The sequence below is a fragment of the Lepisma saccharinum genome, chromosome 13 (genome assembly GCF_977018435.1).
Source record: "Lepisma saccharinum chromosome 13, izLepSacc3.1, whole genome shotgun sequence".
Classification (NCBI taxonomy): domain Eukaryota; kingdom Metazoa; phylum Arthropoda; class Insecta; order Zygentoma; family Lepismatidae; genus Lepisma; species Lepisma saccharinum.
This window is the reverse complement of record NC_139241.1, coordinates 16,949,780-16,963,408: the sequence shown is the minus strand read 5'-3', so window position 1 is coordinate 16,963,408 and position 13,629 is coordinate 16,949,780. Positions and strand designations below refer to the sequence as shown.

The window sequence follows — 13,629 nt, the reverse complement described above, 5'->3', positions numbered from 1 at the left end:
ATAACTAAACAATATACACGAAGGAATGTCTATTCGGCTGTAGAATGTCTCTACAGTGCACTTGTAACCGCACGCATGTGTCACAGTTCCTCTCACGACGACTCTTTGATGACAACTATCCTTTTCTCCTGGCAACGCCCAAGCCAAGAGCCTGGCTCAACTCTCGGGACGTTCCCGAATTTACTTGTGGGTGTAAGTTCCCGTAATCAAGTATGCGGGAGGTTCCACAGTTTCTTTACTCCCACACACTTCACACATGAATAACTCACACATTATATAAAATCATTTTTCACTTGAGGCATATACACAAAAAAGGAAAGTAAAATAAAAACACTAATTATATACATTGTTCACCGAACACACCCTGTATATGAAAGTGTGACATACTCGAATTACAAAACAATATATCCATTGTTACTACATACTATTAACAAGCAAAGTTTGAAAAAGTCCTTATTTTTCCTTTGTTACTCCTGGGTTGTTATGAGATGGATGTATAAAACTTCTGCATCTTTTTGAAAACAATAAATTCTACAAACAAGATTGAGTAAAAAGCAATATTTTAAGTCAATGTTTGAGAACTAAGGATTCAGGGGAAACGTGGGGACAAAAGCCTGATTGTTAAGATTTGCCCTGGTCACGTGTTAGCAAGCGGCAGCAACTAACATGCGATTTCTTGTAAACTATACCCTATATTTCAGTTCTGTCTTTTTTGTAGATTCTACTCAACCAATGCATCTTTTTTAACAATTTAAATTCTAAATGTAAGAGTGCGTAAAAGGTAATATTTTAAGTAACATCCAACGATTAAAGGTTCACGGGGTGAAGCCGGGTAAAGGCACAAATTTCAAAATTTTCAGTACTTATGCAAAATTTTGGAACACTATGATTTCCATTTTTTTTTCAAAGTTTCCTCATGAGCCTTACATATCCTCATAGAGTGGTTTTTTGTTGTACTTTCCTCCAAATTTGGCCTATCCGGCATCTATTGATGCTAGAAGTGAAATTCTGGACATTGTCCCAAAGCTGGCAACACTGCTGCTTTATATGAGGTTATTATTTTCTTACTCAAGAAGTATCAATCCGATTTGAATGAAACTTTGTGTGGTTGTAGGAATGAACCACCGCTACATACTACATTTTTTCATTCACTTCGGTTTATTGAGTAGGCCACATTAAAAAAAATCTATTTCTTCTTGCTTTAACACTAATTACTGGGTGGCACAATGTGCAAATTTTACTTCTGCTAAAAGCCATGCAATTAGTTCTCAACTTTTTTTGGACTTTGCAGCAGTTTGAAAAATGCACGCTTGAAAAGGCACCAGATTCAATGGGAATACAGGGCCGTGAGGGTCCAGGAGATAAATGCTAACCAAGGCAACATCCAATGTACCAAGTGAAACAGAAGCGACCCCTAGCAAGGAAGTTTGCAACCAGCTGCACCATTCGTGTCCAAGCTTACATGCAATAAGGCAACAAAACAGAATTAACTGTATGGTACCACATTATGGTTTAGATTAAAATTATAATCTAAGTATACATAGCACAGAAATTGAAACAAAATATTTCCGAAGCTTCCTGTTTACATCATCAGGGAATGTGTACTTCACATCCATGAATGTGAATGAAGTTCATAGTCATTACTTGATAAGTGAGAGGACTTGTTAATGCAAGCAAGAAGTTTGTGAAAACTTTGAAACATTTTATTTCAAGTTGTGTGCTCTGTATATTAAGATTATATGTAATAATCTTATTTATAGCGCAAAGTATTACAGTGCATTTGAAAATACATGTACATCATTGTGTATCTCAAGACAAGAAAACAGTGGGTGGTTAATGTTGACAGATGTTGCCAAAAGTAATATGTGGATCAAGTATTTTGCCATTTTTGCAGTACTCTTGTTTTGTTTTATGATGTGCAAGTGAATTTAACAGTGTTTCCTTGTACTTTCCTTGTTAATATTAGTTGGGTCTTTAATACATTTTGCAATTGCTTGAATTGTAGGTACGCATGCTGCAGCTAAAACAGGAACAGGAGAAATGCCGTGTCTTGGAAGAAGCACTCCATGTTCTAGCAAAGGAACATCATGAGTTGGAACAGTCTATGGTGTCGCATTTGTCTTCCCCACTCGTTTCTCCTAATCAAGCTCGAAGTCCACGGTATTACGATACTTCAGATGATGAATTCTATGATGCCTTTGATGCAGGTACTGTTCAATTTTGTATTTAATGTAATAAATACAGATTGATATAATTTTTTCTAACTCTCTTCTGCTACACTATTAACCCTAGAAAGCTAACGTGTATGAAAAGTTTCGTTAAAGCTAACGTATCGTAAAATTTACGAGGGGGTTAAAAAAAAACTATGACAACCAATAGGTTTTAAAAAAATTGTATTTTAATGAACATGACTTGTTAGAATACACCTTGACAAACATTTTGGTTACAAAAAAACTGTTTTATAGTTCATCAGTGCAGTGCACACAGCATTTTCCCTGATGCTCCCCACAGATCGGCTTGTTGCAGTGGCAGTAGTACAATGATGTCTTCATCCTCTTTGCCGCAAATTCCGCAGATTATGCGTGGCTGGTTTTGTGGATTCATTTTTGGTGCATATAAATAATTCGAACTTTAATTAAATCAAAACATAACCCTCACTAAAAACTTCACAAACTATACACAATAATGAAAAAATTAAAAGTTTGCAAAAATCCAGGCGGAGAAGCTAACGTGTCATAAAATGTACAAGGCCATTCTGAAAACAACTATACTGGCAGCCGGTTGACAACTGAGTCTGCCATAAACCGACACAAAAGGCAACGTGGTGAGCGGAACTGAGCGGACGAGTCCATTGCTCACTGGCTAAGTGGTGTACGGTGAAATATGGTCAACTTGGATCATAGGTTTTACGATACGTTAGATTTCTAGGGTTAAAATCACTACAAACACGTGTTCCTGATGGCTCAGTTTTACCAAAGCAGACCACCTGTTTGGTAAAGTAGTTAGCACAGCATAATAACACAATTAGGCCTCTTTTCCATGTAACAAAAACACTAGATCTGATACCAAGGCAGTTTTTTTACATATAAATTTGTAATAAATTTTAATTTGTTGTGTACAAACTACACTACAGTTTAATATTCTGTGTATTACTGGCAGTTGTGTTAAAATTGGATATTGAATACTCTAGGAAGAGGGGTCGTGTTTTGAATTATTTTCAAGTAGGAAATCTACTATTGAAAGTGGATATTGGCATTCACCATCTTCTTGTTGCAATTTTTGGGTTGATATTAGGATTAAAACATATATTTTAAAATTTTACTCTAGTTATGTATTATTTATGCTGTAATTGTTATGATTTTTATATAAATAAAATTCTTTGTTTATCATGTGGCAAGTATTACATAAAAGCTCACTCCTGGTGCCTCTATACAACAGTTAATTACTGTTTAGTTTTCCATCTCGTTATTTCTTTTAACTTTGTGTAGTGGGTTTCACAGTGTCTACCAGTCTGGAAATCCTTGGAAAAGTCATGGAAATATCAGGGAAATTTTGGTATATTTCTTGAAAAAATCAATATTTTTGTGGAAGTGAACTAAAAATAAAATTCTTGAACAAAAAAGAAAAGGACAAGCAAGAAATTTTAAATGTGTTGTGGACAAACTTTGCTGCAGTTTGATGTACTGAGTAGTACTGGCAATTACAATAGTACTGTAGGAAAAAGGGTCTAATGTTGAACTATTTTCAACGAGAAATCTACTGCAGTAAGTGGCTATTGGCATTTACCACTTTTTTGTTGCAACTGCTGGTTTGTGTTTGGTATACATTAGGATTAATACATATATTACTAAATTTTACTATAATTATGTATAGAGCTGATCGGATACCACCACTTGCTGATACCGATACCTACCGAAACAGATACCAATACTTGTACAATTCCAGTTCAAAATAACAAAGGCTAGTTACTGAGTCATACTAACTCATCACATCACTAGGCACGTATTTACAAATATATAATTTGTGGAGCCAGTCCGAGCCAAGTGTCTCTTAAATATAATAATAAAATTGTTTCTACTTAATATGTTAATATAATTATTTGTAATAATATGAAAATTAATTAATTAATACTTAATTTCTTCGATCCATATGGAGTATTGTTGTATGTAACCACAGACTAAGAAATGGAGGAAAGACAACGTTAATACTATTTTGTTCTTTCTATCTTGACTAAAAAATATTATTACATAAATAGTAAAAAAAAGCTAGAAAATCAGAAATAAAACAGTAAATATTCATCATCTAGCTTACGTATAGTTAAGAGCGCTAAAATTTGTGTAAAAACAACAGTCATGGCAAGGAAATTTATGTCCAAGAAGTAAAAAATTGAATAGTTATTAAAAAAAATGAATAATGGTACGTCCATTTGATTAAAAGTAAAGTTCCTGATAAATATTTTATGTACACAGTGTACATAAATCTTTAGAGATGCCTCCCCGATGGTGTCGTCGTCGCCTTGAAATCAATAGATCGTGTGTTTGATACTCAGTGGAGGCACATAGTGGTTCGGGTCCAACTTTAAAATGTAGGTCCAGTCCCGATTAGCTTATCTTTCTTAGTACTGTCATTGAAAGCCGTATGTTCCCAATCTAATTTCGGTGGAAATTATTGATTGATTGTTTGATTTGCTTTATTTTACTTTGCTTTTTGTGCCACTTTTGACTAATTTGCGAAGATGGGGATGAGTGATGATGTGATGAAATTGACGAATGGATACTCCAAAACATCGTTGTCCATGCCTAGATCCGAACCCTGTCATTGTAGCGTGATGTGCTAACCACTCTGCCACGGGAGCCGGCTTTCGGCAGAAATAAATAGCCATCATTCACCGATACCGGTAGTCACATGAAAGACAGAAGTGAAGAGGATAAGCATAAATTTCTGATTCCCCTTCGTGCTTGAACATAGATAAAACAAAGCTAATTTCACAGTGACCTTCATCCCTCTTTTCCAAGAACTCCGCAACTACCTGAATTGGCATTAGTGCGGCAGGGGGTTAAAACATCTACCTATCTTACCACCACGAGCTTCAAGCAAGAATTGACAATGAATGGTTTATTTCCCACAGCGTTAACTGAGCAGTTACATGCCTGCATAGTCATGCTTGGGTTCAGCTTTCATTTACCCATGCCTTTGATCTTTCCATCTGCTTCCCAGGAGGGTGAGGTTTTATCCAGTGTTTCTAGGATAATCTATGGAACTTCCAGTGCTGGTCTCCCAGTCTGTCACAAGGACGGGTGAATGAACTTTTAAAAAGGACAAATGTTGAGACGAGCTGTTGCCTTTGCCCGCTCTTCTAGCCACTGAAAATCTTTGGTATTGGTAAAAGAAAATCAACCGATACTCACCAATGTATCGGTATCGGCTCAGCCATAATTATGTATTATTTATGCTGTAATTATGATTTTTTATATAAAAAAAATGTTTATCATTAGCCAATACATGATAAGTATTGCGTAAAAACTCACCCCCTGATGCCCCTATCCCAACAGTCAATTTGTGTTCAGTTTTCCTTCTCATTACTATTTTAAACTTCATTTAGTGGGTTTTAAAATGTTGTGTTGAACTAAAATATAGTGACCTTCTTGTACAAATGTGTAAATACATGTATTGCCCTAATGACTTAATCTGGAAAATTTTCGTTCTTGGTCTGGAAGACCTGGAAAAGTCAGGACACTTTGTTTTAACAAAATTGTAGACATCCTGTTGTTCCACCTGTGCATAATTAAGTGGTTGGACATTTAAATTCTGAGATTAAGACCAGGGTTGAGCTGATGCTACTTTGAACCAATATTCATGCTGGTACTCTCACCATTCTCACCAATGTTAATGCTTGAAAATTGTAACATTAATAATAATATTGTGTTGAAAATATTTAATAATATTAGTGTGTTCACCAATTATAAGTATAATACACACATAGTTTTGCAATGCAACCACAAAATACAGTAAGTTTTCACATACTATTGGTGCAAAATAAATGGAAATTTTGAATTTTGCGTAATTTCGACGATGATTGCATTCCACAAAAGTATTGTATGGCATTTCTGTGGATCTCAGAAAGACCAAATACAGGAAAAATATCTGCCCATGTAAATAAATTCCAACCTATACTTCCTAACTGATGCATCTGTGTCAGCCCAACCATAATTCAAGCAGAATACTCTTGATTTGTTATGATGTGAAATCTAGTAGATGATACACTTCTGGTTATTGACTAACCTGTAGAGTTTTGGTTACTGCAGTTTTGCAGTCCCAGATGTTGAGATGGTAGTATTCCGATCCAATGCTGTTTTATCGTGTGTGGAATTTTAGCAACTGTAATTGAAGAAAGGAGCTTTCAGTGCTAATATTATTATTTCCTTCAGTGTTTCTTTAAATGTTCGAGGTATATTGAACGAATATTAGTGGTAGCAGAGTTTAATGCTAGATGAGAAAATCCATAGATTAAAATGTAGGTACATATGGGATTGGATTGGATTACACATTCTATAGCTTTCCTACATTTGCTCAAAATAGTACTTTTAAGTCTTGTTGTTTGCCTCTAAGGGAATGAAGAGTCATTTTTATTGTGAATAAACACCGGAGAAACTTTACATCATCGTTTGTGTGATTAACTGGGAGAGGTGGAAATGGTTTAATTAGCAGATGTTACATGCAGTTTTGTATTTTTTTAAAATTTAGTGCCACTTTTTGATTTATTTCAAAAGTAATGATGAATAGTGATGAAATTTATGAATGGATAGTCACAAAGAAATGCCCACAGCAGAACTTGTCATGTGCCAAATAATTTGCCATTTTTGATGAGCAGAGCATGCTATTGTGCCAAGGGTCCCTTGTTCGAATCCTGACCTGGGCATGAGTGTTCCTTGTGAGTTTCATCATATATTCAATCAATACTCATTGTCGTGATTAGTAAAATGTGCCAGAATAGCAACACTAAATAAATGTTTAAAAAATCTTGTGTGTCCCATTTCAAGGTGAAGTTTTGACTTGTTGATTCTTCATTTAATTCTATTACAACTGACGACGCAAATGGGAACTCCCAGGTTTGATACGCAGTGGAGGCACATGTTAAATTGGTTTTGATCCCACTTTAAACTGTAGGTCCAGTCCCTTAGCCTTTCTGTGCATAAAGTGGACTTAAAACAACAATTAAATTCAACGAATGGGAATTTTGTGAAACATCAGTATTATAATTATTTTTTTTGTATAGTTTTTACACTTACAGATAACATATAGAAATATTTCAAACAAATTAAGTTAATAAGACAATGAAATGGAAATATATTTTTTCATCTTCTAGACTCGGACAGTGACACTTTAGTAACTGCTGCTTCAATAGCATCGGACAGTGATACGTTAGTTAGTTTTCCGGCCTCGAATCTAACCAGGTCCCCATCTACGTGCTCAAGAATAAGTTCCTGTAGGTGTGCTGGGAAGAGGCACCACCCCAGAAGACCCCAGAGAAGGCAGCAAGGAAGGTAAGTGAAGGATTTTCTGTGCATGGTGTGATTCACAACAATGAGGTTCCCACAATACTTTCCTCTGCACATAAGTAGATAGTTGACTAACAAAAAGGTTTTCTTTTGGAAAGTGGTCCAGGGTTACAGAACACCCTTGGTGGTACTTTTCAGCTGTGATCCTTCCTACCATCATTCATTGTAGCTGAAACCAGTGGCGAATTATCAAGGGAAACACAATAGCAGCCTATCCAAATGTTTTCCAATGAATTGCATAGCTGCCGAGTGGTTAATACAGTGTGTTATAATGCCAGGGATCATGAGTTCGAATCCTAGCCTGAGCATGGGTGTGTTTGTGAGTGGCTCTTCATCAATTTCATCATATCACCATTCATGCTTATATGTTAGTCTCCACAAAAGTGTCATGTGGCATTTTTGCATACTCTGCGAAACACCCGAACGGTGAAAAAGTATTAGCTAGTATTGTTGATTAAATGTTGACTGATAGTTTATGATACTAATACCACTGGTATTCGCCAATAAATCAGCATGGGCATTGGTACAGCCCTGTCTTCTGACTCATGCTCTGTTGTTTAGCAGCTGAGATAGTCACAGCTACCTTCTATTGTTTAAGCTTTATGGGATGGAACCTTGTATGCATGTATAGCCTCTCTGGACAAGAACTTTTCAAGCATGCACTTTTCAAACTTGCTGCGATGTAAAAACGTAGCTGAAGAACTAATTCTCATGGAGAGATGAAATTTATACGTACTGTATGTACAGTAATGAAAGTTAAAGGAAGAAGAAATTTGAGAAAGAAATTGGTATTCAGCATTCCTCTGTGGCCACCACAATAGACCAAAGTAAATGAAATATGTAGGTATGTAGCAGTGGTACATTCCTATAACCATGCGAAGTTTCATTGAAAATAGACTGATACTTCTTGGGAAAAAATAACAACAATGTGTAAGGTAAGCAGTGTTATCAACTTACATAAAAATCCAGAATAATACTCAGAAGGAAACAAAGGACATTTTCAGTCTTTACTTTTTAATATTAGTAACAATGGATATCATTTTTGTAATTCGAGTATGTCGTACCGTATTAATGATCGCAAAATACAGTACTGAATTATCATTTGTAGTTTTCAAGAAATGGCACGTTAATTGCTGCCTCATGGTGCAGGGAAAACCTTTTCCATCAGCCCAGTAACCGTTGTGGTCTGACTGCTACGTAGGAGACCCAGGCTTGATTCCCAGGGTGGGTGATCTAAGGCTAGAATTCTTCCGGTCTTGTCCCCAGCCTCAAATTAATGGGTACGGGGTTAACCCTTTAAAGTAAAGGCTGCCAGATCGTGGTCCTGATCACACTTCAAAAATCACTGAGATCAAGAATGTGAGGTGCCCTACCCACTCATCTCCTAAATGTGCCTTCATTGCACGGAACTTTACCTTACCAGTGAAATTAATTGAACGTCATGTTGCGGGAAACGACGGTGAAATCTACAGATGTGACAAATCCAGTTTCCCACATAGCCGAATAGTTTATAGCTCTTGAATTTGGTGCTAGCAGTCCAGGCTTTGATCTTTGTTGAGCACAAAATTTTGGTGTTGACTGGACTACTTTGAACCAAATCCGATACTTTTATTGATTCCCACCAATACCAATACTTGAAAATTGTAACCATTCAAAGTCGTTCATTGTATTATAACTAGACCTCGGATTTTTAGGTTCTAAAAAGTGTGGTTTTAGGCTCCTAATATTGGCTCTAAAAATCCTAAAATAGATCTTAAAAATCTTATTAGGCTCGAAAAATCTTGTTAGTCTGGAAAAATCTTGAAGTAGGTTCAAGAAAACTTAAAATAGTTCAAAATTCACTGGCAATGAAAATGGGACATCTATATCCTGAAATATGTACTATCTTGCATAACGTTATCTGTGTTGCCTAACCCTATGGCGATGGCAGAACCATTGGAAATTTGCTATTAAAATCTACTCTTTGCCGTATAGTTAGGCAAAAATATTTTTTTGTGTTATCAACACTGAAACTCCCCAATTTTGTCTGTGAGGATCATCTTATGTGCTGAAAATAATCTTTTAACAGATACATAGTCAGTAGTGCAAACTTCAATGCTTAAATTTGGAAGTTGTGAATGCCACAAAGCACCGAAGTGATGTGAAAGTGAGCAACACCACACAGATCAGACCACTTTGGATTGTACAGGTAACAGTGGCTTCAGACATTTTGCTTTGTTTAGAGCTTTGAAAATTCACCATGGACTTGGAGGAAGGGACAATATGTGCAAACTTTCCATAAACAATAAACACTGTAACTGATGCTTGCCCTTAGTGCATTCCAAAAGTTATAAAATAGCTTTTCACTGGATTCACATGGCTGGTTAATTTCATTTTAATTATGCAGTTCATTACAACGTAAGACATGCACTATAATCAACTGGAAAAAATGAAAAAAGAAAAACCTTTGAAAGAGAATTTTGTGTGTGAAAAAGTCAGAATCTGCATTCTTGCATTTCTACCCAAATATTTTAGTAACATGCCACCACCATCTCAAATCATAGTTCGTCACCTAGAAGTAAATTTCAAAGATCATAAGATCAAGCAATTAAATAGTATTCCTATTTTATATTTCCATATTCTACATGCTTCTACATTAAATATTCAATCCTCATGGTTCCAATGGAGGAAAAAAGTTTAAAGGAAAAAATCCCTGATTTTACATTTACGACCATATTAAGTTTGTTTGTTCATCTTGGTCCCCTGAAAAATGTAAAATCTATGTTCTCTTGTAATAACTTTCAATTTTGTTTTCTTGGTGTAGCTTGAAAGTTGCCCGGTTTATTGAAAAGCTTGATATTCTGTACCCATCCTCCACTATCTGAGCGAAACTACTGAATTTTTCACTCGGCTGTGTTATCTTTGTAGATTGTCTTTCTTCAGAAATACATGCATCAATTTTTACCGCAATAAATGATCTTTTGTAGCAGTTGGTTGAAAATGGTGGTTCTAGCATGTATGTTATTCTGAGCTTCTTCTCTACCATCTGAACTGTTTGTGTAGTGGGCAAGGGGTGTAACTTAAGCATTGTATATTTCTCAACATTAACATGGAGCATTACATTTCACTGGCTTTGTGGACATATCTTTTTATAAATATTCATCCAGGCATTTGCTCTATACCTGACATATTTTTTTTTTTTTAACATCTAGTCTTTGCATGAAAACCAGCATGTATGTTTTGCCTATTTTATTTACTAATCTTGTTTCTATGCTTCTTGTAAATATTTTTGTCGTCTTCTTAGTAAAGAAACCCTTATCTTTCTCACAATCTTGACGAGGCATGTGGCCACCGCATGCCACTTCAGTGTTGCCAACTCTTGTAAGGACACCCACGTGGACATGTGGCGACCTCTTCAGGTCTTGTCAAGATTGTGAGGAAGAGAAGGTCTGAGTTTTTTTAAAATTTATCTGGAACATTAATTTGCATGTCGTATTCAGCAAACACCATCTTCATATACTGACACCCTGACTACTTTTTTGTACTGTATGTAGTATCAAGTATTTTACTTACAACATTGATAATATAATATATAACAAAATTGATGAAAGTTTTTCCTTCAGAAATTTATTTAGTACATGATTACTCAACAAAACGTACAGGGTTATTAGTAGAGCCCGGAAGTTCAGGCATTTATTTTCGTTAAAATAGGCAGGCAAAAGGGCATTTATAATGTGGAAAATAGGCACTAAAAATGAAAAAAAGGCAAAATAAACCGAAAAAATTGCACATTTGGAAGTCGCTTACTTTTATATATAATTTCTGGCAACATGTTAAAATCTACATTGGGAAGAGCATTTCAATTTTCTCCGTCTTGATTGCACATAACTACGTACAAGGTTTTTTTTTAAGTTCTCAACATTCATTGATAGTCGTTTGTCAGAGAGAATGTTTTTCATAATAGAAAATGATCTTTCTACTTCGACAGAAGTTATTGGAGCATACATAGAACAAGCTAATGTAGCTGGACTCATTTTGGTAACAGCATTTTCATCTTTTAGAATATCACAAATTGTTTTCAATTGTTTCAAGTCCTTATTTGCACTCACAACCCGTTTGCACTTTTCCGCAACAGCTGACCCCTTTTCTCCTGGCACTTCCATCATCTGCTGCATAGATTCCTCGAAGATTTTCATGGATGCTACAAGAGTCTCACCTCTTTTTTCTAGCTTTGTAATTGTCTCTGGCAATGCACCATAATGTGCAAAAATAAACGACAGTTCATTCTTCAGTTCTGAATAGCACAGGAGTTTTTCACTTCACGAATTGAAGCCGCTTCATTTTCTGGATGAGCATCGATCACCTCACTGATTTTTTCAAGGTTGTTAGCATAATATATAGCTGCTGATATCCAGGTTCCCCATCTTGTCAAGACTGGTTGCGGAGGAAAACTAAGCTCAGGCGTAACTTCCTGAAATTTTTGGGTTCGAGAGGGAGATTTCAGAAATATCTTCTTTGTGTTTGAAATCAACTTCTCCACTTCAGCAGTCAATCATGCACAAGGAAATGTTAACCGAAAGGCTATCCTAACTCAGCATGAAATACTTTTTTCTCACACTTTTCTCCTTCAGCAATGTTGAAACATGCGTGAGTTCAATATTACTTAAATAAGGCGAAAATTATTCACGTAATAAACGGAAGAAAAAGAAATGCCAACATTTTTTTTAAAAAAAATGGTCAAATTTCATTGAGAAAGGCAGAAAAAGGCATTATAATTAAAAGTAGGCAGTGGGGTCCCAAATAGGCAAAATGAAAAGGCTTCTAAAACATTCGAAACAACATAAAAAACGTATATCCGGAAACTTTTTATCAATATATGCAGTAAATAAAAAGAGGCATTTTGCCAAACTTCCGGGCTCTAGTTATTAGAAAGAACTCCCTGGTTTTGTGATTTTATTGTGGGAAACTTACCGAACCTATCCAGTATCTACAAAGCCTCACTCACTCACTTACTCACTGACACAAAGGAAGCCCCAGAGGCAAAAAATGCTCCTTTATGTCTGGAAGCACCGAAAAAATTTAAATAATCACTGGATGTACAACTGTGCTTGATGTCCACAAGTTTTTATTTGAATAGTTCCACACACCGTTGGTTCCACACTTTGCCGCTGGGAGCATGCAATGCAAAGAAAGGACAAAAGAAGGCATTCTGCATCCTGCAGTTTCCACGAAACAAAGTCTGTTATGACCGTGCAATGACAGTGGAGGTTGAAATTCAGAATGAGCCACCAACAGAGAGAATCATTCAAAAGTGGTTCAAACAGTTTGTGGCTAAGGGTTCTCTGTGCAAAGGAAAATGCAGTGAACGATCATTAGCATTTAACAATAATGTGGACTGGGTCTGCGAAGCTTTTCAACGAAGCCCACAGAAATCAGCAAGTTGAGAGTCTCAACCATCTGGAGAATTGTCCGAAAGCGTTTATGAATGAAGACATAATGCCACTTGCAATTGCTGCATTACTTGACACTATCTTTCCTGTCCATATGTCAACATGTTGTATTGCATGCTCCTTGCAGCAAAGTGTAGTACCAGCGGTGTGCGAGACTATTGAAAGAAAAACTTGTGAACATCAGGCACGTCTGTACACCCATATAATGTCGGTATGTTCCATAAGTTTCCCACAATAAAATCATTAAACCAGGGAGGTTTTTTTTAATAACCCTGTATATATTTTTCTGACACTTGCTTAGAGTAAAATATAACATACTTTACGTAAAACATTTTCATATAGTGTCCCAAGGACTTCAACAACCTTCTGTAGAAATTCATAAAAATGAAGACTCTATAATCTGCATATCTCCAAATAGGGAAATGCCGTGAATTGAGTGGAGAAGACGTTGGATCTACGAGTTTGTAGCATGTATTAATTCCCTCTTGAGGAGTTGGCCGTAGTGGAATGTGATCATGTAAGAGCTTGCAACATTCACTGCAGGAATTTTTGGCTGCCAGTAGCAATTTATGTAAAATTTTGTAATTTGATTTTAGAGTTAACTGTATTTATTCCTTATGATTTGTCAGTATTGTGCTAGC

At 36.0% G+C, this 13,629-nt stretch overlaps 1 protein-coding gene across 4 annotated transcripts in view; it reads left to right on the top strand.

Annotated features, from left to right (window-relative positions):
• LOC145997188 (oxysterol-binding protein-related protein 2) overlaps positions 1-13,629 on the top strand; it is a 284,976-nt gene that overhangs the window by 51,690 nt on the left and 219,657 nt on the right. For all 4 annotated transcript variants that reach the window (XM_083133909.1, XM_083133910.1, XM_083133907.1 and 1 more), the window contains exons 11-12: positions 2,006-2,207; positions 7,367-7,544. In XM_083133909.1, the coding sequence (XP_082990035.1) occupies positions 2,006-2,207; positions 7,367-7,544 (380 nt within the window). The remainder of the gene's footprint in view (positions 1-2,005; positions 2,208-7,366; positions 7,545-13,629) is intronic.